Here is a 27537-nt window from a genome sequence, read left to right as displayed (position 1 = left end):
ACAATGATTGCAATGAGTGCTAAAGAGAAGGCCAAAAAATAATTTTCACAACATATACTTAATAAGTATTTCTTTGTTCCGGTAAAATCAATTTCTTTTAAAATTTAGAACACCTCAATGCCTTCAGTCAAATATAATATGTTTACGTTGAGGACTGACATAGGTAGAGTATAGTAAATCACTACCGGTTTTAATACTAAATAGATAATAGTTCACAGGTCACTTCAAGTCGGTCATGACTGCCATATACTAAAGCTGAGATGCATTGAATATTGAGTTACATTAAATCGAAGTAATGTGAAAATGCCATGCATAGATCAAAATAGAATGGCAGATGCGAAAGTAGTGAGCTAGTGAGGCAACAATAAGAATTGTTGCCATTTTTCAAATTTCGATCGCCGATACTTATTCGAATATTTTTTAATTGACATGCAATATCAATTGAATGATTGTAAATTGATAGTCATATAATATCGACATTATCATCTGTAAAACTTAGTTTAGTTAAAAAATAACTAAAAACAACTTACCTAGATTAGGCTGGTATAATGAACTATTGTGATCAAACTGTGGACAGATATGCGGAAGATAAAACATCTTGAACTTCTCCAAGAGAAATGCAAAGGCTTTCATGGCCTTATTGTGAGTCTTCTCTCTCCAGTGCACCTTGGTGACTGTGGTGGCCATGCCCTCCAGCAGGATCTCAAGGAAATACTTGGACTCATTTTCGACAATCTTGTCGTGCCCACCGGCCGGTAAGAGGGGGTAAATCTCCACATTCTGCACCGGATTCAAGACATTCGTATCGTGGAATATAGATGCCGACACGTTTGCCAATTTCCCCATGACTCCGGTCGACATGACATGCTGTTCTGGCGACAAGGATACCCGTTTTATGGGAGTGGATTCGCTGGATGAAAAATTTGGATGTTGGAGGATATTTGATATGTTGTATTCGGCAGTCTCTTGGGGCACGTCTCCCAGCTTGGGACAGAGGCCGGAGCTTGCCGGAGTGCCGGACGGAGATATCTGGGGGTCCGGAAAGCCGGGGACAAGGGTGGCGAACATGTAGTGCACCTCGGCCGGAGCATTTTCGCCCAGGGCTTGATACCACAGCAGAAAATATCTGTGAAAGAAATATACACTCTGCAGAATACATAGACACTTCAGTTGGCCATTGCCACCTGGTTTCTACAAAAGGAATATAGTAAAGGGGTACAAGTGACACATGTAAAAAATTAGTTATGAGTAGTTTTCTGAGTAACACATATTTATGCGTGAAAAAGGATTCAACCATTTAACTGCTTTATATGAAAAACTTATGATCATTTTATTCCTAACATACATTCCATGAACCTGTTTATAAAAATGTATTATTGTCAGGAATGTTTTGACTTGTGCCCCTAATAAAGGAATATTAATATTTTTTCTTGGCATTGCAATAATGTATCATTTGAGCACCAGACTGAATTTAAAGAATGGTAACATTTATGTAAGATTTATGTTTAACTTTGAAGTTGATTTACTCAAGTTAGTCACGTTTGCATCCCTCTAATCCTCAACTCTACAATTACTTAACATGTAATACATTTGCAACATCATTTGCACCGTGAGTGTAAAACCAAGGCATCTGCAAAAGACATATTTTGGATATACTAGGGTTTGAAGTCTTCGTTTTGTTAGGAGAAATAGAGTTTCTAAAAAAAAACCATAATATTTGGTTTCTATCTACATTATATTGCATGTTCTTTCAGTTACTTCACTTTTACATTATCAAGTTCACGACTTTTGCAGTTGTTTTGCATTTAATCTCGAAATTGAAAAATTTGCAGATACCTTGGTTTTACACTCACGGTGCGATATAGCGAGAGAGGTCTCTTCTCATTTAGGCTCAGTTAGATACATTGGGTGTGGTCAAACAAGGACTTCTTCACACCCCAAAGCATGCTGTTAAAAACCAGGATGTTAGAACATTCTTCCTGCGACGCTGTCAGGATTACTATGAAAGTCACAGTTCAGTTCAGTAATAATAAATATTTTCTGTCAAACATATCAATGACCAAGGACGTGGCAGTATGTCGTTTCTTTCGAACTGATTGTCAAAATCGATTACTTTACTGAAGCCATACTATGAAAAGTCAAATTATCCAGTTTACGCATTGGTGGTTTCTTACCTGATGGCTTCGGCCCGTAACCTCTGCGTGTTCCCCTTGTGTAGGAGTTTGGAGAATATCCTGGTGAGAGAGTGCAGCTGCCATCTTTTACCGAGTAGTTCCGGTAGCAGGCACAGCACCTTCTCTAACAGCGATAGGACACCTTCCAACTCTTCCCGTCCCGCTTTGTGGACTGAATTGGAGAATCATTTGTTTTTATCATGAATTAATTTAATTTTAAAAGAGATGATTTTTACTAATGCTTATATGATAGTTTTAATAAATGTAACTCAAAATGCATTCATTTTATCTTAAAAGCAACCAGCATACCAAAATATATAATTGATTAATGTTAGGAAAGGAAAATATAATTTTATATATAGGTGATTTCTAGTTATAGTGATACGCATTAATTATAAAAAATTTACGAACCGCAGTCATGAATGATTCTCAAGAATTCATAATGAGATAAATACCACAAAATCACGCAAAAATAGTGAATAATTTCAGTTAAAATTTCAAAACACATAGAGCCCCATGCAGAATCCAAGATTTCGATCTTAAGGATAAGTTGCCGAAAAGCATGAGTTAACTATAGACTATACTGAGTATAGAGTTAAGGCCATTGGACCCGTTTTTTCCTGTCTTCTCGGAATCGCGGAAATGATAAGCATGTTTAAAACGAATTGATACACAATATACTCTTTATTTATTTAAAATCTAATAAATAGTATTCAACTAAAACGTTCTGTGTCATTAAAATTTTTCGAATCGCTTTACTTTTTAAAATAAATGACAATTAGTCAGTCCTGTTTTCGAAATTGGTCAAAACGACTGTCACGCCACAATGAATGTTGAGCTTAATAATAGTTTTGCAGGTATATATTGTATCAAAGAAATGGGTAAAACAATACATTTCATTGATTAACTCACGTACTTTTTTTAATTTCGGAAAAATAAAGATTTTAAAGCCATTTTAGTTTGAGTATACATCAGCCAATTTTGAATGATTTTTTCTCACAAAATAATATATACTGCACAATAAAAATATTTTTTTTATTATAATATAACATTCACGTAATACTATAAATAATAATTAACAATGAAAAAATAAATAAAACCCCATACATTTGGTATAATTAGTGACGCTGTATTACTAAAACACGTCGTACATTTTCATGTATTTATCCTGTTTTCAGACGTTTTAGAAATATAATTATTTTGCAGAATTATTAAAAAAAGGCAATTTGATTGATTGATCCATACAGTTTTTTCATTCTTTCGATATTAATATAGTTAGTCGGCAGTGGCGAAGGGTGGAGGTAGGCTGTTAAGATTCGCTATAAATAGTGCACACTAAGCTATGTTAGTCATATGTATTTGTTTTTATTGAATTAAGACTACAATTTACAGATGGTGTTAGTTAGTTTTTAAAAATCAATTAAACTCTGCCTAAACGAAACCATAATAGATTTGGTCTAATTTGGGCAATACGACAAAATTGTGCACAATTTTTCACTCATAGTTATTTGTTTTCGTTGGATTAAAACTACATATTACACATATTGTTGGTTCATTTTTTTAATTCATTAAGTCCTGCGTAAATCAAACTATAATAAATAAAAAATATTATTCTATCTATAAAATGCTCAAAGTTATGTATGATTTAATTGCATAATTTTAGATATTTTATAGATAGACGTGTATTTTTTGACTATTATCTATTATGGCTTGGTTTTTCAGGGTTTAATTGATTTTTTTAAATCTAACCAACATTATCTGTAAATTGTAGTCTTATTTCAATGAAAACAAATATGTATGTCTGAAAAAGTTTAATGTGCACTATTTATGGCGGATCTTAACAGCCTACCTCCACCCTTCGCCACTGTTAGTCGGCGACCAACTGGGACGCAGTGAGGACGTGTTTTTTTTGTTCCAGAATTTAGTTCATCGCGGAATATTATTTTGACAGACGTAATATTTACATAACAACAGTGTTAAACAAAACTTAAGCCAGTCATAGGGTTGCCACATATTTTATAAGGTAGCTTGCGTGAATTTCTTGAAATCAAAAATATTTTATTAGATTTTTGTGCAAGTTTATTCAAAAGATAATTTACTAAACATTCTTTGAAGGTGGCTTCGTATTATACATGGGAAAATCATGAGCGGTACATTAGCCAAACCATGCGCTGGTCGCCGTCGAAGTGGAAAAACATTTCAAATGATTGCCCAACGGTACAATATTATTTTGTATCTTCAGATAATCATGCCTTTCCGTTAGCAATTTATTTTATGATAATTATTATTTTTATAACACACCCATGATAGCCACGCGGCGTAAGCGTTGGCTTATTGCGTCGTGGGTCCCAGGTTCGAATCCTGGGTCTAACAAGTACACATATTGTTTTTCAATTTGTGTATGAGTCACAAGTATGGATCTAATAGGTTGAGCAAGTGGCTGACATACATTTATTGTAAAAACAAAAATCTGTCAATACAAACCTCCACTCTGTGGAGGCCCATATGATCCTATTAGGATCGGATACGGTCGAAAAGAATATTATTTTTTACTATCCTACAGTGGAGTAGTTGGCATAGCGCAGTGGGTGTGGGTTCGAATCCCACGTCTGGCAAAATTACATGTTTTTGCAATGTGTGTTTTATCCAGATTAACTACCATTCCTCATAAAAAGTCTGATAGTATAAGCCTCCATATGCTCCGCTGAGGAGATAATGGTATTTAATGTAACATAGTTCGTTGCCACCGGGGCATTTTAAATAATGTAATAATTAACGTGATATTTGCCATTTAAAAATTAATTGCGCATAATGCGCATTCCACTTCCCCGGTGCCAATGAGTTAGTTATCTAGCCGCAAACGCATTATTATTTTATATTAATTAAATGTTAGAAATCAAACATTTAAAAAAAAATCAGTGGACAACCCTCGTCCAATGTTGGACGGAGACATGAATTCTATTATTATCGGCCCATATTCATTATTATAGGCCGGCCAGGTGTTATCAATAATTATAATCATACACATTAAATAGTTTCTTAATTTGGATACGAGGGTGGGTCAATAATTCCTTAGAAAAACGCATTAAAACTGGTTTTATTTTTGTATTTTTTTTTTATTTCTCAACATAATTTCCTTGGAGCTCAATACACTTGGTTAGACGTTTCTCAATTTTTTTTAAACCGTCAGAAAAATAAGTTTTCGGAAGGTCCTCAAAATAAGCATTTGTCCGATCGATGACTTCTTCATTTGAAAAAAACGTTGTCCACTTAGCCATTTTTTTAAGTTTGGGAAAAGGAAAAAGTCACTGGGGGCTAAATCTGGCGAATACGGTGGGTGGTCGACCAATTCGAACTTCAATTCTTCAATTTTAGCCATTGATCGTAAACATGTGTGAACACGGGCATTGTCCTGATGAAAGAGGATTTTTTTCCTGTTTAAATGAGGCCGTTTTTCTTCAATTTTGTTTTTTAGCTGGTCCAATAAAGATGCATAATAATCCCCTGTTATTGTTTTTCCTTTTTCCAAATAGTCAACGAAAATAATTTCACGTGCATCCCAAAATACAGTAGCCATAACCTTACCAGCTGATTTTACGGTTTTCGCCTTCTTTGGACATGGTTTGCCTTCGCAATCCACTGCTTTGACTGTTCTTTCGTCTCGGGAGTATAGTGGTGTATCCATGTTTCATCTACAGTCACAAAGCGACGAAAAAATTCATCCGGATTGCGTTGCATGAGCGACAACAGGGCTTTAGAGGCCACCACCCTACTGCATTTATTGTCGACTGTGAGCAAACGCGGCACCCATCTTGCAGAAATATTTTTCATGCCCAATTTGTCATGTAAAATAAAAATGACGCTACCTTTTGAGATCCCTGTAACCTCAATTATCTCACTCAACTTTAATCTTCGGTCACTTAACACCATATCGTGGATTTTATTGATCATTTCTGGTGTAGTCACCTCTACAGGACGTCCTGAGCGTGGTTCATCCTTTGTTGATGTACGACCACGTTTAAATTCATTTAACCAGTTATAAATAGTTGCAAGTGAAGGAGCAGATATGCCGTGAACTAAATCCAACTCATTTTTTATTTCCTTTGCTGTTAACCCTTTTATATTAAAATGTTTAATAACAACTCTAAACTCAATTTTCTCCATTTTCCATTTTTCCATTTTCCACAAGCAAATTTTTTTTTTAAATGTACGAGAAACACACAACAACCCGACCAATCTGATTGAAACTTCGCAGCATACTGAATCGGTAGTGCCGCTGCATGAAAACAAACCGCTTGCAGTACTAGTCGCGCCACCTGTCGGCTTTTCTAAGGACTTATTGACCCACCCTCGTACCTATAAACAATTTTTGGATTGATTTAATTTTTAATACGTGTATTGTTTCAATGATATAAATAACACATATTTCACTTCCCGTTTTTATTTATTATCTATACTTACTATAATTTCGAAAATATATTTGGATGTTTGTATGTTTGTACCGTTGTGTCGGTTTTTGTTTATAAAAATCCACAGGCGCAGTCGGATTTCGACAACATTTGGAGGGTAGACGGCGGCTGACGAGCCGGAGTGCGTGGTGGAGGTCTCGAATTTCAGATTGAACCCGCCTCTTCTTCTTCGTTACATACATATTAATTACATATTAATACTATTTATAACGTTTGTATATTGTGGATTCGATTTTAATTTAGTGTTTTTTGTTTGACCTTTACTCCTATTAGAATTATTTTCATATTGGCATATTGTATTGCAGATATTTTAGATAAATATATCCACGAAGCGACCCTGTGCGAAGCCGGGTACTTCAGCTAGTGTTATAATATATTGTTTTATTAATTTTATACTTTCATTTATTTCCGAAATGTGCGTCTATTGGGAAACCGCTTCAAGATTTGGATGGACGCCGCATTGTAAATTTTAATTTATTTTTTAATCGCCTCATTGAAATATCAAGTCATTCAATTTTTTTTTCATGACTATGGCAAATTTATTTATATTTTCCGAAGTTAGAAGAGGATCTGTATCTGAATTTGTTATTAAGTGTAATATGTGTGACTTATCTTTTACTCTCAGTACGGATGAACCTAAAGCGAAGCAAAAAGGGTTAAACGTATAATTTGTAATGAGCTTATGAAAATTATTAAAATTATATTTGTTCACACTTTCGTTTTTTTTTGTATTCATACACACCGAATTTGCCGTGGGAAAATTATATAATACATAAGTATATATATTTCAAATACCTCAGAAACCTACATAAGTATTAGATTTTTTTTTGAAAAATATTTGCACTGAATTTGATCCTACAATATGATAGGTTCAAGAAAATGTCAAATCACTTCACAAATTCAGCATATCAATAATATGACGTTCTTATTTGGAGGTCTAATATTTTTATTCTTATAATTTATTCTACCTACTACCTACAAAAATTTATATAATTTGTTAGGAAAAAAATATTATTTATTAAATAATACTTTCGAAACCCCTGATTTCGCTCAAACTTCGCTTAGGCGGCAGACAGCAGACAGCAGCATATTGCACGTGTACATTAAAATGTTATAATATAATACTTCTATATACCTATACAATAACATGTTTATTTTGTTCCAATGCTTGTCGCTTACGTCAAATTTGATTCTTGCAAATGAACCCATTAGCCTTAAGGAATCCTTAACCATAGACTACTTTTGTTATGAACACGCCCCCTTCCGTATTACCATTTACCACTGACAGCTGCTGTCAAAATAAATTCGCGTGTCTATAAAACAGTCCATACACTCAAATTCATTTAACAATTTATCTCAATATGGATATTGATAGTGTTAATTCGTTTGGCATGTACTTTCAGAATATTATTTTGTTTTTTATACGCCAGCCCGCAGAAAAAAAAGATGCCAGATAAAATGACACTTGACGCTAGTGTTACCATATTAAAAAAATATTTTGCGGTACCTGTGGAATCACGTATAATGACTGATAACGAAAACATAAGAGTATTATAATTAAATATTAATATGTATTTATAGTTATTGCATTTATAAAGTGCAGTTGTCATATTTTTGTCATCGTTTAACAATTTACCTAAGCTATAGGAAAGAGAATTTTTAAATATGGTATTATTTTCAATAGAAAAAACGAACGAAGCTTTAAGACGAGGTGAACCATAGACAACATGATCTTAACTAAGGACAATGTTTCTGCATAGTGTTTTCTGCTAAGGAAATTTTAGTTATGACAAATGTTTCTGCATTCCGCTCATAGGTACAACAAAAATTAAATTAAAACCTATGCTGTCTTACTTACTACATATAGGTACAATAATAATAATAATAATAATATATTGCAAGCATGCTAATAGATTTAAAATTAGACTGATTTACAAAAGTTCAATGTCAATATTGGAATAAAATATTTAGATTTGCAATGCAATACAAACAGTCGAAGTATGAAAGCATTCAATTATTTTTCACTATTCTCCTTCAGACGTAGCATATGCACACTGTCCTCCAAATCATAAAAAGGTGTTCATATTTTACTACATATCGTCTCAACCATGCCAAAGTCAAAAAAGTGCAAAATAACACTTCTGAGATAATCAAGTTTAAACATTATTGGGAATTCATTAGGTACGTTATCTTACGATAATTATGAGCCTTACAATTTTGATTTATATGATAATATTACTTATTTGGGGACATGTGTATTGTATTATACTGTTTTTAGCACATCGAAAAGTAACATTGTTTACTTTTTTACACGAATGTGACACATCAGTGCCTTAGGCTAATTTGTATTCAATATTTAGGTGCGCAGTTTAGTGAAAAGTAAGATTCGCCTATTTCTAGAGCCATTCTTCTGGTCTTTGACATAATAAAATTTAGTCGATTTCTAGCATATCTATGCACTTAAGGCAAATTCGTGCTTTTGGCTCGCTTATGGTTGGGTTATGCACGCCCCTGGGCTACAGGTAGTCAAGACCCCCACCCCAATCCGTCAATATCTAATTTAGTTTGGTAGAACTCACCACGAACTTTGATTGACATCTGACTGACATCTTCTAGACCAAGGTTTCTCAAACTTTCTGCAATGGAACACTTCGCAAACCCGGAAATTTTAACGGAACACTTAAGTTTATTTTGTAGGTTATTTAATAGTGCAGCTAACCGTTCTGCCAATTTTGGCAACTGTTGTTAAACTGACAAGACTTGTCAGCCTCATCCTCTTTCATCAAAAGATGGTCCTCCGCCTGTACATCCCGAAGCGGGCTCCCAGGCTAGGATTTTTGGCGGGCAACTTACTTATCGCTAATGTTAAAGGCAATGTGACGATCTACAGTTGCATTTTCCAAATGGTGTTCGAGGTATAATTAAAGGTATTTTTAGGGAGTTTTTGTATTTTTAATAGACCCTTTTTATATTTTATATGGATATGCACAATTATGGACATGTCAAATATCGACAATAATCAAAAATTGTAAGGATGGCAAAACCACCTATTATTAAATGTTAGTATGCTTGTAGTGAAACAGCGGCGCAGGCGTCATTTTTTTACTATTAGTGCATGTTTGTGATGTGTGTTTATCTCAATTCTACTTAGTTGAAGATCTTTAAATGTGTTGTAGTGTATAAACCTTTCCAAATAGTCGCGGAACACCTATTCAGGTTCAGCGGAACATAGTTTGGGAAACCCTGTTCTAGACAACTCAAAAGAGAATAAATTGTGAAGAGTGAAGTTGATAAAAACTAAAGAATGCCTAAGTTCAAATTTCACATAATTCAGGTTGGCAATATTTTTTTATAAAGTAGCCCGCCCAGCTTTACCCATTAAAGATAAAAGAGATACGACATTTTGTCCACTATTAAATTTTAGGTGCTGCTGTATCTTAACCAACTTTATTTACAAGGATTGATCATCGGCCATTCACCCAATCCCTGTTATATAAAATATTATGTAATTTTTATGCCGGCAAGGATTTAAGCAAAAAAGCATCTTTAATAATAGTCCTTCTTGCATGCTAGCTTTAAGGAACTGGTCATAACGGCAGGCAACTGCTTTAATCTTGTTTGCTTATACATTTCACACGTTAAAAGGTGAAGATTTAAAAAAAATTCATCACATGATCAATGCGTCAATGTTAATAGTAAAATTATTGGTTAGCATGACTTCTTACGAACTGACACTTGAGGGTAATTAAAATGAATGATTTTTTTGCAGTAAATCTTTATATTGAAGATTTGCTCATATTATGAGGGGTCCACTTTAACAAAAATCAATAAGTCACACATAATAATATGGACAAATAGACTAAAAAAAAAATTAAGGTACTTACATCTATGTGATATTTCACACAATATTAGTCTTACACACGCTCTATTATATCTATAACCCGCCAGTCATTCAAAACAAATACCTTTATAAAAATTTATTAACCTACCACGAGATGATTATATAAAATGATGCAAATACATGTCGATATTATTAGTTACAAAAAAGGGTTTATCCAAAAATTCACCAGTGACATCTGTGTGTAGGCATTGTTTGGACAGCAGGCAGCAAAAGGTTAGAATTTCAGCACGTTTATTTTATACCAAAGCGGCCATTGGTAAAACTTTCAAACGATAAAACTGAATTACAGCATGCATCTACAAAAGTGGCGAAGGGTGGAGGTAAGCTGTTGTTAAGATCCGACATAAATAGTCCGCATTAAGCTTTGTCAGTCATACGTATTTGCTTTCATTGTACAAGTCTACAAATTGCAGATTGTGTGCAGAACCTGGGATCCACGACATTATAAGCCGACACTTAACCTGATCGGTCATCGTGGCCGTTCATTCATTGAATTAAGACTACATAAATGCAGATAGTGATGGTTAGTTTTTATAATTAAATAACCTGATCTGTGCCAGGTTTTGTATGGCGGCAGGGCCGCAAATTTTTTAGCAAAAATAAAGGTTTTTTTTTTTTTAAATATATTGAAAGTTTATCATAACCATTTACCAATCATATTATGCTAAATGTCTCAGTATTGGACCAGTATTGTTCTGAATTTTAAATTATTCAAAACAAACACTTGAGACTGGCATTCTATCTGCTGTCCAAAGACAGGCGAATAAGTTCGCATTTTTTGTATGGCCTGCACTGTACGCCCGGCCATATCTGCTAACATAGCAAACTAGCTATAATAGCTGATGATTGTCAAAAAATATTCGTCTATCTATAAAATATCTAAAAATATGCCATTCAATTTTAGATATTCTATAGATAGAAGAAGATATCTATTATGGTTAAGTTTAGGCAGGGTTAATTGAATTTAAAAAAACTAACCAACATCATCTGTAATATAATGTATTCTTAATTCAACAAAAATAAATAAGCATGACTGAAAAAGTGTGAACTATTTTTGTCGTACCACAAATAAATCATACTTAAAATATTATGGGTTGGCTTAGACAGGGATCAATTATTCACTTTTAAAAACTAACCAATACCATCTGCAACTTGTATTCTTAGTTTAACGAAAACAAATAAGTATGACTGAAAAAATTTAGTGGGCACTATTTATGTCGGATCTTAACAGTCCACCTCCACCCCTCGCCATTGATCTACAAAGTCTATCTAAATAAATAGCGTTTTCTTGCATGAACATATGTATATACCACTCACCCAAGTGAAAAGACAGCTCTGTGTGTTGTGAAGGAAAGAGAAAACCACCATTAGAATTATTGGTATCATACACTCAAGAGAAAGGAACACAGTATATAGTTACATATTGAAAAACTAGAGAAATACTATTGATAATCTTGTATACTACGCTCTGATCTGGTCAGGCCGTCGGATGGCCCCCAATATAACCCAACAGCTTTATACAAAATCACCCCAACTGCCTGACCAAATTGAAGCGTCTATTAGGGGGCTTAGAATTAAATATATAGACATATTGGTATATTTTATAATCTACCCTTTTAGATAATGTTGTGACATGGTTTACTCTAGCTAGATCAACAGCGGAAAAATGGATGATAGCGTAAGTATATCAAATTGATTACAATTTCAGGGTGCTTCCATTGGTAGTACATACTGTAATACACTCTTTTTGCAGTTTTGAAATAATATGGTCCAAGAAAACAGACCAGTGGGTCTATTCTATACACAAGGCGGCTATCGGTGGCTATCAATGGTAGTTTATCATATTTGTATATTGAGGTATTATAATTGTTACAATAAGTTAGCCGTCTAAACTGTCTATCTAACTCTAAAGGTTAACACAGCCAAGAAAGTTAAAACAGCACTTTTTGGCAGTTTAGACGGTTCACCGCTAACAATTCACCGCTTCAATACATAAATATGATAAACTACCATCGATAGCCGCCATGTGTATAGAATAGACCCATAGGTATTTTTTTACTGTGAACGTTTTGCTTTAACATGGCTTTTATAAATTAAAGACAACTGTATGTATTTAGTGCCGTGTCCGGAAACTTGTACGTATGCAGTTCACCATATCACACTTCAGCGCGAAATGTTGTATTGGAAATATATGGCCGTATATTAAAGACCGTCCAACCTCTGGGTCGTATAGTACTGAAATAAAATTCATGTCTAAATAAAACACGGTTCTTGTCGGTTTACAGGAAGCCAGCAGCAAACAAATTTTGAAAATAGCCGATATACTGGATTATTTGTTAGGATGGGTTAGGTTTGGTTGGGTTTCCATTCTTAAATTCATGAATTTTGCCAAAATCAGCTATGAAAATTGAATTAATGTGAATCTAATAAAATTGGAGTTCGTATAGTACTATACGGTCATCTCTTTCCGATAGAAATCTCACGGCGAACTGTGCCACGGTGAAATGTTTTACGTACAATTTATATGTACATTACATTACATGAAATTCAAGTTATCGAGAATTGTAGGCGGTGGACATAAAATTAATTATAAATCCTCAACACTCTTTTTGATAAACAATGTTAATTTGGGATAACTATGTACAGATGTAGTCTAGAAATCTCAATAACCTCTCTAAATTAGTAGTCTACAATGTTTATATAGTAATATGCAACATCAATAGAATAATATGAATGACATTAGTAAGTTTATATTTGTAGTTAAAAACGTAACATTTATAATATTATCGAGGTGGTACAATTTCATAATTTTGAAGATACAATAATTTGGGTCAATACATTGTTGTTCTCTCTTATTTTATGCCTATGTTGTGAGAAATTTTATAGCCGGATATGTATTCCTTTTAATTAGGTACACCAATTGCTTATTGGACAATATAAGAAACTTCCTGCATAACCCAAAATATTGTGACCAGTAAACAAATTGTGTTGTCATCAAATATATAATTAACATTCAGAATATTTGTTATTGTTTTTAATATTTAAAATGTTGTCATAGACAATTGTTTATATTGAGTAACATTACCTCTTTGGCGCAAATTGGACTCTGCCTGTATGAAGTTGTCGTAGAGAATGAAATAAACATGACTGAAGTTTGTTTCAAAATATCCCTTCGCTTCCTCCGACAAGAAATGTTCTGAAACAATGAAAGAACGATATCAGAAAAACTAATATGAATGTTTAAAGTTAAAAATGCGTTAATAATCAAACAAAACAATAGATTTTCATCAGAATATTAAACTGAAATCTTTTCTCGGTCTGGCCTCAATGGCTGAGGGACCGTCATGAAATTCAGTCGTCTTCTGAGCAACCAAGACTCTCCCTCCGTCTAAATTGTTGGTTAATTCAGAATTCACTGTTTCAATTACAGGTTTATCCATTATAGTCTACCAGGTAGAAAACTTAACTAATTGCTATCAGTGGCGAAGAGTGAGGGTGGGCTGTTAAGATCTGAGATAAATAGTGCACATTAAACTTTGTTAGTCATATGTATTTGTTTTCATGAACTAAGACTATATTTACAGATGGTGTTGGTTAGTTCCTAAACCCTGCCTTAACCAAACCATAGTACTTTTGGCATACTTTGGGCGATCCGACAAAATTGGGCACACTTTTTCATTCATACTTATTTGTTTTAATTGAGTTAGGAATACATATTACACACGCCGTTGCTTAATTTATTTGAATTCGTTGAATGACGAGTATTTTTTGACTATTACCTATTATAGCTTGGTTTCGCAGGGTTTAATTGAATTTTAAAAACTAACCAGCACCATCTGTAAATTGTAGTCTTAGTTCAATGCAAACAAATACGTGTATGACTGACAAAATTTAGTGTGCACTATTTATTTATTATTATTCGACCATGTCCGATCCTAATAGGACCATATGGGCCTCCACAGAGTAGAGGTTTGTATTAACAGAGTTTTGTTTTTTTACGAGAAATGGATGTCAGCCACTTGCTCAACCTATTAAGTCCATACCCTGACAGACACAAACAATATGTGTACTTGCCAGACCCAGGATTCGAACCTGGGACCCATGGCGTTATAGTCCAATGCTTAAGCCGTGTGGCCACCGTGGGTGTATTCAAACCTGGGACCCACGGCGTTATAGTCCAACGCTTAAGCCGCGAGGCCACCATGGGTGTTGCACTATTTATGGCGAATCTTAACAGCCTACCTCCACCCTTCGCCACTGCTTGCTATAGGTTATATGCATTGCTTCAGTAGTTTTCTGTGCCATATATAGATATCGCAACCCTAGTAAATTATGATTTATTTCAAATGTATTTAAAAAAACAATCAATTTTCGCAAATTATATTCTGAGTGACATGTACCGACTGCCATCTTATTACAGCAGCCAAAAGTTAATAGAAAATGAGAGTATTTATGGTCTGATAATTATGAAGCTTTGACCTTTTGACAAAATGCAAAAATCAAATTAATTTACCAGTGCAATAATCAGCTGGTAATATAATATACACACAACAGTATTTCGAGATAAGTGCTCCATTAAAATTAATGTACACTCTGATAACAAGCCTATTCAAAATTCACTTGACAAACATACAAAAATGTGTGGAGGTAACTACAAAATAATGATATTGGGTATAAAACCTCCTACACACATTAAATAGGTAGATTTGATCTGGTTTTTGGGTTGTCAAAGTGTATTCTACTTCCTTCTATTATCGATGTTCAGGCTCACTCCAATGGTGATTCTTAAGGGGAAGCTCTACAGAATCGGCCTTGAGAATTGAAAATATGATTTTTTTACATGTGGTCCATAATAACTGGTCTACTAGTTAATATAAAAAGGTTGCCGCCAATGTTTGTCTCAATAAACTCCCTCCAAGTGAAGCTTGTGAAGTGAAGCTATGGGGTGACCAAAACATAGTACTTTCTAATAAATGTTACTAAATTCAATATGTTTATCAGTTCTTTGGTGTGAAGTATTGCAACTGATATGATGGATATGATAACTTTTTTGATTATGTGTTAGCCACGATATAAACTTAATAATATATTAATAACTTTTTAACCTGAAATTGTCCGAGAACTAAATATACGAAGGATGTTGACATACATATCGACACCTCCTACGTAGAGTATTGTAACTTCAAAATCGCAACTTTACAGGAGAGCGGTTTAAAGATACAAAAGCTTGGTGTAAGTCGACCTTTTGAATGTTTTGCACCAAATTTGGGATGTCAATTGTAAATTATAAATAGATTTGTTTTGCATTAAAGGATATCTAATATTTTCTGTGGTTAATCAGAAAATGCAGTTACAACATTATAGTGCGGAAAAGAATTTGTTTGAAATATTGTATAAACCACATACAATAGTTTACGGCGGAACCTCTTACATGCATTTAGTTGTATGTGATACTTATCATAATTTACGTCGTCATGGTTTTGGTGAAATATATTGTATATGTTAGATACAATCCTTCACCTAGGATTTTTTGCATATTTAAAATCATAATTCGGTAATAACAATAATTAAAAGTTATGGTATGGGTCGTCAGATAGGTAGGTTGAAAAAAATACTCTATATAAAATTGCTTTTATTGTCATTTAATAAAACATTACATAAATTTAAGACTTTCATGACATGATAAAAATTAAACATACAGAAAAAAACAGAGAAGAAATAATTTCAATCAAAAATCCAATTCAAGAAAGTATGTAAATATTGAAATAAAATTAAAAGCAAAAAAGAAAAATTACAATCACTTTAAACCAACGTTTTTGGTTAAATAATATATCAAATATCAAAGGAAAATCAAACAAGAGAATAACAATGGGTGATTAAGTGGAAGGGTGCAGGTTAAAATATAAGTGAAACTGAAAAAGAAATCATTCTGCAACTATATTTTTAGTTTGGAATTAATTTTCAATTATATGATGCGAAAAAAGAAGCATGCACAATTTAAAACATACAACCGAAGAGATTTTTTACACTGACATATTAATTATTAAGCTGATTCCTCAGAAACTGCTGGTGGAATTTCAGTGGTAGGTATTAACAGGTATAAAATTACTGAAAAACTCAAGATAACGCTCAGGAATGATTCCATTGTTGCACATATGCAGTAAATCATCTGTCTTAGCTTTTGGAATTGGCAATATTTGTGAATAAAGAACCTTTACCGAAAATTAAGTTTCTCGTTGCGTGTGCTATGTGTTACTTTTCACGACCATGGTCGAGTAGACAGTGCTGGACAAGTCGCACTTGTAATTAATCTTAAACGGATCATTGTGATTTATATTAATTTGTATTAGTCCATATATGATAATTTAATAGAGCTCTGAAATCAAACATGCTATGTGATTGATCTCTACCACATCCTCAGGTTTTCCTTCTTGTTTTGTCCATCCAACTAAACAGTACCATTCTGGAGGTGCAAAAATTTGTTTGTTTGTCGAACATCTTTCAATCAGGGCTTTATTTTGCGTACGTCCCCTTTCCAAAAATGTGTGCTTTACATTAACATTGTATTTATGGACCAAATACAGTCATGTTAAAGTCATAAACAATGCGATTTCTGTTCTGGCCTATATTGTTAGAGCAAAACCTGAATTCTTTTGCTTATAGACCACAATAAGTAAGCAACTTGAGTCCTCATTTGCACCTCGTTTGCCTTCAGCTTCCTGCTATATGTATCATGTAGCTACCTTTTGTGTAATTTGAAAAACTGAAATTTCAAACTGATAATTTACGTTTATAATAAAATGTACTTACTCAAATTTCCATGAAAGGCATTCAAAATTTTTTGGAAGTCAAAATTCGCAGATACAATTTTGCCGTGTAATGATTGAACATCATGTTTATCAAATAATCTTAACTGACGACCAAGGTTCTTGCCATAAACTGGGAGTTGCTCCGTGGATGCTACTCGGACTTGTAAGTTTTTGAAAATGTGACATTGGACACACTGGTCCTTTTTAGGGACATAGTGACACAACACAATTTAAAATAAAATTGATACTGCCTTTCTGTTTGAGCTTTATGTGTGTATATTATGGGTTCATACCATTCATTATATAGTTTAAATAAATGGGTAAAATCCAGGTCGCCATATAAGTAAAGTTTGCTTGATCGCTGTCGAACATAATCTGATTCGACCGGTTGGATGGACTTAACATGGTCGGAAACACTGGTATTTATATCATCAGTTAATACAACATTGCAATTTTTGTGTCGACTTCGTTGATCAGGTGTTAAAACGGCAGTTTCATTATCCACCTTGTCCAAAGCTGTGAATACGAATTGGTCACAAATAGAAAATGTAGCTAGAAACTTTTTTTACAGACCTTAACCAGCTCCATGTTATTTTCATTTTGATATTTCGTCAGATGATATTTAATGGTAAAATTTCGCCACGACTGAGTTTCAGTAAAAACTCTGCGTTGCTTTTCATTTATCGCTAATTTAGCAACATATTACCACTTTTATTTCGATCACCCGAAACCTTAGCCATTATAATTGAGGTTTTTAAAAAAAATGATTATAAAGCATTATAAATCTCATAGTTTCTGATAACAGTACCTCTTGAGGTGATTTTTCACAAAACTAGCTCTATATTTTATAATATATCCAATTACTTTTACTATTAATCTTTTCGAGAGAATGTAGTCTGTTTGTATCAGCAACGCTGTCACTAGTCTCATCATCGTCACAAATAATGTCTAAAAGTTCCATTATCATATTTTAATCAGCACCTGAAGGCAGTGATGACTCTGTAAAAAGCAAAACAACTAAATAAACATGAATTTATAAAAGTTATCACGCGTATAATATTGCAACTAAAATTGTATGTCGCCGTATAATATGATAAGTACTACATACAATATATTTTACTAAAATAAGCACGACGTAAATTATTATAAGTGATAGATACAATATTTTTTTTCAGTTTTTTCCGACGTAAAATATGGTAAATATTACATACAATAATAGTTAACGAGAAAAAGATTAAAAATATTAACTTACCTTGAATCCTAAAGTCACAGTTTCCCTGGGTAGAATTTATTTCGTCCATTGTTGTTTTACTATTATTATCCGTTTCTATAATATTATACGCTGTACTATTAATTGTCCCATCTGGCCTAATCACACATTTTTGTGCACGCATAAATTTTCTATCAATTTTTGTATTCTTGACACTAAAGTCCTGTAGGGGCGAATATATTGCGCAATATTTGTTGACATTGTCTAGATCTCTTCATTATGGTATTTAATATTTACCAAACCATACAAAAATACAATATAACCGAAAGTTCACAGTGGTAGCGGTGTGTCACCTCCCGTCCGAAGTAAAGTATCGTAATTAGCAGTAACAATACACCCGCGCGGCAAGATCTCCGCGCGTTTCCCGCGTATAGTATTGCCAAATACGTTACCATACTTCACGTCGGAAAAATTTCAAGAAATTTGAGATACAATAATATGCAATGCTTGAAAATCGCACTTATAATACGAATTTTGAAATTCTGTAAATGGCATCATATGTAATACATACTATGGATACGAAAAATGAAAAAAAGTGAAAAACGTCATTTTGTTAGTTACAATAGTATACGTAGGAGGTGTCGATATCTACCTACATTTTTATTTCATGTGCTATCCAAAAAACATTACTAATGAATAGTGTTTATTTGTAATGTTTAGGACCTACGTATTAAAAATAATAGGTATTGTTTAATTCTAATGCATATTTTTTAAAACGTAGAATTTAGTGTCTGCCTATTATAAAAAGAAAGTGACTTTTTATTGGCTGCGCAACTTCACTTTTATACTAGTGAAACAAGTGGTAGGAAGAAGCATTATTGTATGTAAAGCCAATTGTCGAAATAATTTATATCATGAGTGCCTAAAAATAATTATTAACATACAGTCACAAGACACTATTTTTTTATTAGTCCATCCGACTGGCGGGCGACGCCAGGGCTGTCAACGCAATTAATTATATTGTACTTTTAAAATTTTATTTATAATATATTTTATTCAAGTTTTGTGCATCTAATGCCGGGTCCACACTGGCAACATGTAGCGCGACAACCTCGATAAATTTTACGATAATTATCATAATGGCTAAAGAACTTTTACGATAATTATCATACTTATCGTAAAATTTAACGAGGTTGCCGGCGACATGTTGCCAATGTGGACCCGGCATAATATCCACTGTGGTTCACGTAGTGGAATGGATCTGTTGTTTCTGGGGTCAACAGGGGCAAACAGTATGTTCTATTAGTTATATAATGTATTATGAATCTGTAATAAAATAATACACAATTAAAATATTTTCAAATTGAAAAAAACACATTTTCCTAGCTTTGAGCCGTGCTCACTCATGAATGTCATTCTTCATTTAGGTAAGTATATACAAATTTTGATGTTATCTTGCAAATTAAACAGGTATCTGACCTTTTCACTATATTATACATGTGCAAATGTAATGTTTTCAAATAATTGATATGGATTATATACCATCGTATTATTTTCTCGAAATCATAAACATACTATAATAGTATTTGAGTATCAACCTATGCTCAATTTGAATTAGGTAATAATAATAATATACCCGTAGATATATCAATAGTATGTTTGCTACGATATCCACCCAAGTTATCAGTATGTAATCAGTATCAGTATTTTAAAAATATTTAATCCATATAATATTTTGACAGCCCTGTTTTCTGATCGGCGGACACGTGCAGTTGTTTATCAAATAATAATGTGTAAGATGGCCGACAATACCAATAATATTTTTTTTTTTTTTAAATAAAATCTCCGATGATTAGTGATTTTTGCGAAAATATCGATTTAAATTAACGTCCTAACGACGCCGATGTCCTTTTGATACTAGATTATATTTCAATCTCCTTCTCTTGAGCCCCCTCTTAAGAGATAATGTATTGAAGTGCACTGTTAAGTTGTGATTATATTGAGATGCACGTCGCGTACTGTGACGCTGTCATGGCGACAAATTTAGTCTATGGTTTCGTCATTTTGCAGAATATTTTGAACGATCACCACCTCTGTAAAATCAATGATGGAGAATGCCAACTCTAATGTATTAGTATTTTGAATTATTATTCATAATTCATGTTAATTTCAATTAATTTTAACAGTTTCTATGTGTGCGTACGTTAAAATTACATGCAATATTATATCCATAGATAATATTTTGAACAGAACCCAACATGCAGACCGTAGATAATAGACAACATTCTTATAGAAAATACATAGTGCCAACCGCCAAAAACAAAAAGACACGATTTTGACATGAGTTGAAAATGTGTAGGCATGTTGAAAATGATAAAAAACGTTCATTGAGTCATGCGGGTGTAGATGCAGTGCGGTACAATGTGAGGTGACCTCGTTGTGGTTCTGGGATTTCGGCAGATTTTGCTAACCGACAATGTTCGTTTAAAGATTCAAAATGTGCTACGGAATGGGAGCAACATTTTGATAACAATTTTAACACCAAGAAAGACGACATTAGACACTTCTTTCCCGTAGCGGCAGCTTACTGTGACGTCACGTGATAGTACGCGACGTGCATCTCAATATAATCGCAACTTTAGGTGTACGAATGCGAATGCCACTGTATCGGAAAAGGTTTGAGACCAACATACTAGACTGTAATAAGGGATATTTTTTGAGCTCAGTAAAGAGGCCCATTAAAATGCAACAGGATCCTGACAATATTAATAAGGACCAAGGGATACATTTAAAATCGCCACGGCATCCGATCATTGCAGCAAAATCGATCTGGTATCTCTGGTCACAATTGACAAAGCACACTACTATAGCTAAACAACTTCAGCACGGACCTGAAGCACACTTACTTTCGTGCGCATAGAGTAGGTGTGTAAACGCTGCGTTTATGTGTGAAAAGTCTGTTTTACACGATACAATTATAGTGTATTTACAGTTTTACAATGAATACCCCATCTCGATCGGGGTATTACAAAAAATCTTCACAAATACAAGCACGAAAACCCGAATGTGACCGAATATTTAAAAGTGATGAAAAAACGGTACAATTTAAAATTTAATATTGTTAAATCGGCAAACGATGCAACTGGCCTACCTATTAGCACCAATCAGAGAGTAATGCGGGAAGGCAAAAAATCAAGAGATATGACGTAACATAAAATTTTTGATGGGTTATTCCTTAATTATACTCCGAATTAATGGAAAAAAATGCTGTGAGCATGATGTAAAAATCGAAGATTCTTATAGGCAAGTGATTTAGGAATAGACACACATTATGGAGAATTACTGATAATAAACATTGGTGCGGAGTCGGTTGACAGAGATGATTATTATTTTTCAGAACAAAACAGTAAATCAGATGAGATGTCATAGAAATGCGCGATTTATATTGTAAATAATTTAATAATTCATATTGAAAGTAATTTTAACGATTTGCTACATGTAATACGAGCTGCCGTTTTCGTAACTGACCGAAAACTAGCGAACCCACCCGAAATTCAAAAACATCATGCTCATGTTGTCTAGTTATACCCCCTTTTGACTTTGAGCGATATTCTCTGTCAACTAAACAGAACCGTTTTTGACACACATAAAATGGTGTTCGCATTCGTATACCAAACAACACACTTCGATACATGATGTTTTGATAATGGCATATGTAACTAAACCCGATACATTGAGGGAAAAGGAGGAAAAACACGCAGTGACAACCCAAAAAACAGATACAATAACCGACAACCGTGAAAGTTTCAAGGAATATACAGATACCTGTAGAAGTGCATGTATGTACATTCGCACTAATGACTTATTGCAATGTAAGTAGAGTTTATTTTTTCAACCATATTTATCTGTTTATGAAGAATGAAATTTATGAGTAGATCCAAATGTCTATGAGCAGAGCCGCTTATGGGAGCCTATTAATTCTTCATATGCTCCATTCACTAGCATTTTTTTTAAACAAAGTTCGTTCCTAAGTAAAGCATATCGGTCAGTCTCCATGGAGGACAGTGGTTAAATCAACAAACTTTTTTTACGAAGAATGGTTGTTAGCTGTTCGCCCAATCTATTGGTCGCTCATAGTCTAATTCATACGGCACTGGCTTCTCTTTCAAACTCCAGGTTCGAATTCCGGTGAGGCCACAGTATATCTATGCGATTTTTGTCAGTTCCACTGTTAACACTATACTTATGCTTCACCACTTGAACAGTGTGAACTGACATTAAAAAACACAACATGCAATTTTCATTTACTAAGTGAAGTAATTCGGAGATTTTCATAACACTATCAAAAATAATATGTAAACAGAGGTCAAAATAAACACACTTCACAACAAGAGCGATTTGACTATATTGTATTCTTATTTTATTATACTCATATTATATTATATTTTGTCGGTAGTATGAAAAAAAAAAATAATAGGTATAATATGCCTAGTAGAATTATTTGGTTGCCAAATTTTAAGAAAAAAAGTACAGGATACTTAAGCTAATTTAAATAATCAAGCCTACACATTAAGGCGTCACTTTAAGGCCAAATAATGTTGTGTGCCAAACAAGGACACTTGATCTAAATCTAGACAACTCTAAAATAAACATCACCTAAAAATATAATGTACTAAAGAAAGTTATTGCATGGCATGGATTATTGAAAAAGAGTACATTAAAAAATAATGATAACAATGCAGAGATAAGAAAGAAACCCAATAATTATGTAGCTATCTATAATGTTTACTATAAATTGTACAACATAATATTATTATTGTGATTGTATTACATGTGTAAAATTTATTGGAAGGCGCAAATTTGATAGACATTTGAAATTGGAACAAAAGCTGCGAAGCGTTTGCTATGGGAAATGATAATTATGTATGCATTCGAAACAACAGTTATGAACATACATACCTGATGGAAAAGTGGGTGACTAATAAGAACATGTGAATTAGGTGATTTCCTGATACGAAAACGCCCACTTTTTACGTTTAAAGATACGTAAAACGATTAATGAATACACTGTAGATGTTTGACTGTAACTAGGCTTACCTAAAACGATCTTCAAATGTTTCAATCTCGTAGCTGAATCTTTTTTCGAATCTTGTATCTTCACAGATGATTTTTTGACGTCTTGGTGAGATTTTTTGGTAAACATTTCAATGTCACGTATTATCGCAGCTGGTTAAAGAATATTATGAGACTTCGTAAAATATACACGGCGAATCCGCATGATGACTTGAACCGCGTGAGATTCGCCGATTAGTTTCATTTTTATTTGTGAATTGTAATTTCAAGTTGACGTAAACAGTACGTTGAACTTCGCCATGTTTAAACTGACATGACAACACTAGTGGTCGGTGTTTCCATATTGCATACTGTGTAAAAAATATAATATTAACACTGTGTACCAAATACCAGCTACAAAAATAAATTATGTTGATTTTTATAATTATAATGCTTGAAGAATCTTAAATTAATTTTACTGATTTATGGTCATGATTTTTTGAGGCCTAGCCAGAATCAAATTTCTTTGGTTCTAGCACACCCTATTTATTTTTTGGTTACATTAATAATAATATTATAATTTATTAGGTGGTATTATTCGTCCAGGAGGGGATCTATTCTATACACAAGGCCGCTAAAGTGATAAAGTGATAGTATTTATTACATACATTATGACGTATTGAGGTATTATAATTTTTATTGTTACAATAAGTACGCAGTCTCATCAGTCAAAACTGTCTCTCTCTCGCTCTCGCTCTCGCTCTAAATTTTATCACATCCAAGAGACGCACTGTTAAAATATAGCACTTATTGCAACAATACCAACCAACTTATTGTAATTGTTACAATAAGTGCTAATAACTCCATAGAAACCTACCCTAGTTAGCCGTAAATAATATCACTTTAGCGGCCTTGCGTGTTGAATAGACCCGCAGATCAAGATACATCGGTTCGGTGTCATTTCATAAGAAAATTTGCGTCGTCTTACTGTCAACATGAAGATTTTAGAATTTTAGATGGTAAGTACAGGTAAATACCTAGGTATATCTAAAATGTTTATATTCATTTATACTTACACTGGAAAATAAAATAATGAAACCGTTGTAGTAGATACCAATATAATAATATTATGTATACCAAATGCTGCCTATTCGCGTTCTGACGATGCCGCTTTGGCACCTTACGGAGGCTCAGAGCAACCGTATACCGAGTTTCGAGAACAGATGTTTTCAACGGATACTGGGTGTGCGGTGGTATGACTTTATAAGTAACGAGGAGATAGAGAGTGTACCAAAAGCAGCCTCTCATCATGCTGCGAGTGAAGAGGCGACGTTGGACCTGGGTCGGCCACGTACCTACTGCGGACGCCTGAATCTGACAATCATATCTTCAATCTTCAATCTGCCAATCATATACTGTACCTAGGTATACAGTAGGTATATAATACTATTATATTATTATCTACAATCTACATTGTGTAAACGGCTGAACTACGGGATAGGTACTCGAGATGACATGGAATGACGCAAGAAGACTGGCGAATGACAGCAGAGATTATTGGAGGCGCCATATTGTGGTGCAGTGGCGAAAGGTGGAGGTAGGCTATTAGCAGGCAACCTGCTGGTATTATAGGTACATTAGAACTTTTGAAATAAAATTGAGGTAGAATGGTGTTAGATTCCTCTGGCAGTGTAGGAGACTCATTTAGGTGTTGGCGTTGCAGTGGCAAGGGGTGGAGGTAGGCTGTTAAGATCCGACATAAATAGTGCACACTAAACTTAGTTAGTCATACGTATTTGTTTTCATTGAACTAACTAAGACTACAAATTGTAGACAGTGTTGGTTGGTTTTTAAAATTGAATTAAACCCGTAAAGCAAAAAATATTCGTCGATCTATAAAATATCTAAAAGTATACCATTCAATCATACACAATTTTATAGATAGAAGAATATTTTTTATTTATAAAGGTTTGGTCTACGCAGGGCTTAATGATTTTTTAAACTAATCAACAATATCTGTAATATTATGTATTCTGAATTCAACGAAAACAAATAAGTATGACTGAAAAAGTGTGCACTATTTTTGGCGGATCGGTTGTTTGGTGAGGCAGGGCTCAATTGATTTTTTGAACATTATAACCAGCACCACCTGCAATTAGTTCAATAAAAGCAAATAAGTATGACTGGCGTATAAGTTTAGTGTGCACTATGTATGTCGGATCTTAACAGTCTACTTCCACCCCAGGCTGAAAGCCCTGAGAGACGAGGAGACAGACCCCGACCGAACCGAGGACCGCCGGACTGACTACCAAACCCAAGACAGGGTAGTCAAACGATCCGTGCGGTTGGCCAAGCGCAATTTTATTAACCGGCAAATTGAAGCGGCAGAGGAGGCAGCAAGCAGAAATGACACCAGGAAACTCTTCCGAATCACCCGTGAAGTCTGCGGCAGGCGACTACCGACTCCCGGAGCCATTCGTGGTCCCAGTGGAGCAATAGAGTCTGACGCAGAATGTGTCAAGAAGATTTGGAAGAATCATTTCTGCGGAGTGCTGAACCGCCCACCCCCTTTGGATCCCTTTGACATATCTGCGGAAGCTTTACTTTTGGACATTCCCCGAGCGACCGACATTTCCTATTGCCCGCCCACGCACACCGAGATAAAATCGGCTGTGAAAAGGCTCAAGAACGGAAAGGCACCGGGGGGAGACGGGATTCATCCTGAATTCCTCAAGTACAGCCTGAGCGCAATCCTGCACCCTATGTTTCATTTGATGACAAAGGTGTGGTAAGAAGAACGCTGTCCAAGGGACTGGGTGAACGGTGAAATCATCACACTTCACAAAAAAGGTGACCCTCTAAGCTGCGACAATTACCGAGGCATTATGCTACTCAGTGTTCCGGGAAAGATTTTGGCAAACATCCTCTTGATGAGAATAAGGGACCCAATAATGCACGTCCTCAGGAAAAACCAAGCCGGGTTTCCACCTGGTTGAGCGTGTGCAGACCAAATCCACAACCTTCGATGTCTTCTCCAGCAGAGCCATGAGCTGAACAGTCCGATGGCCTGCTGCTTTGTGGATTATGAGAAGGCTTTCGACAGTCTGCACCGCCCCTCCCTCTGGACGATACTGGGAGCATACGGGATCCCTCCCAAGATCATTGCCATAATCAAAAGCCTGCACGAGAATAGCGAATGCTGTGTCAGAATTGGAGACACTGTCACGGAATGGTTCGGGGTCACGACCGGAGTCAGACAGGGTTGCGTCCTTGCACCGTTTCTCTCTATCATTTTTTCACTTTGACTTCATACTACGGAAGTCAATACCACCCGACCGAGGCATACCTGTTACCCCCACGGTGAAGCTATGCGACCTGGAATACGCCGATGATGCTGTCCTATTCGACAACTCAATCGAGGGCATTCAAGAGACAATCGACAGGGTGCATAACAACTCCTCTCGCGTCGGTTTGAAAATCAACGCGAAGAAAACCAACGTCTTGTGCAATAGCACCTGTCCTAATCCAGATTTCCCTCTGATTAGCGATGGACAAAACATCGAGAGCGTCGACAGCTTCAAGTACCTGGGGGTGGGGGTACACATCACGGGAGATGGCATTTTGCAGAAAGAGCTCGCTATCCGAATGGGAATGGCTGGAGCAACATTCAACTCGATGCGAAATGTCCGGGATTGTACTCGGTCAAAACCAAATGCCGCCTATCCGATGCTTGCATTCTGACGGTACTGCTTTACGGTAGCGAATCATGGCACCTTACGAAGGCTCAGAGCAACCGTATACTGAGCTTCGAAAACAGATGTTTGCGACGAATACTGGGTGTGCGGTGGTATGACTTTAGGAGCAACGAGGTGATAAGAGAACGCATCAAGCAGCCTCTCGTCATGCTGAAAGTGAAGAGGCG

General features: G+C 34.8%; 1 protein-coding gene across 1 annotated transcript in view; it reads right to left on the bottom strand.

Moving 5' to 3' along the window:
* LOC147071099 (putative Rho GTPase-activating protein CG5521) overlaps positions 1 to 23951 on the bottom strand; it is a 54515-nt gene extending 30564 nt beyond the window's left edge. The window contains exons 1-4 of the mRNA XM_085948670.1: positions 23661 to 23951; positions 13630 to 13740; positions 2175 to 2346; positions 531 to 1126 (exon numbers count right to left, since the gene is read on the bottom strand). Of these exons, the coding sequence (XP_085804796.1) occupies positions 531 to 1126; positions 2175 to 2346; positions 13630 to 13740; positions 23661 to 23766 (985 nt within the window). The 5' untranslated portion in view covers positions 23767 to 23951. The remainder of the gene's footprint in view (positions 1 to 530; positions 1127 to 2174; positions 2347 to 13629; positions 13741 to 23660) is intronic.
* Positions 23952 to 27537: the final 3586 nt, after the last annotated feature.

The sequence above is a fragment of the Rhyacophila brunnea genome, unplaced genomic scaffold (assembly GCF_057557595.1).
Source record: "Rhyacophila brunnea isolate RB1 unplaced genomic scaffold, BYU_Rbru_1.0 scaffold_20, whole genome shotgun sequence".
Classification (NCBI taxonomy): Eukaryota; Metazoa; Arthropoda; class Insecta; order Trichoptera; family Rhyacophilidae; genus Rhyacophila; species Rhyacophila brunnea.
The sequence above is the reverse complement of the archived record's forward strand: the minus strand, read 5'-3'. Positions and strand labels throughout refer to the sequence as shown.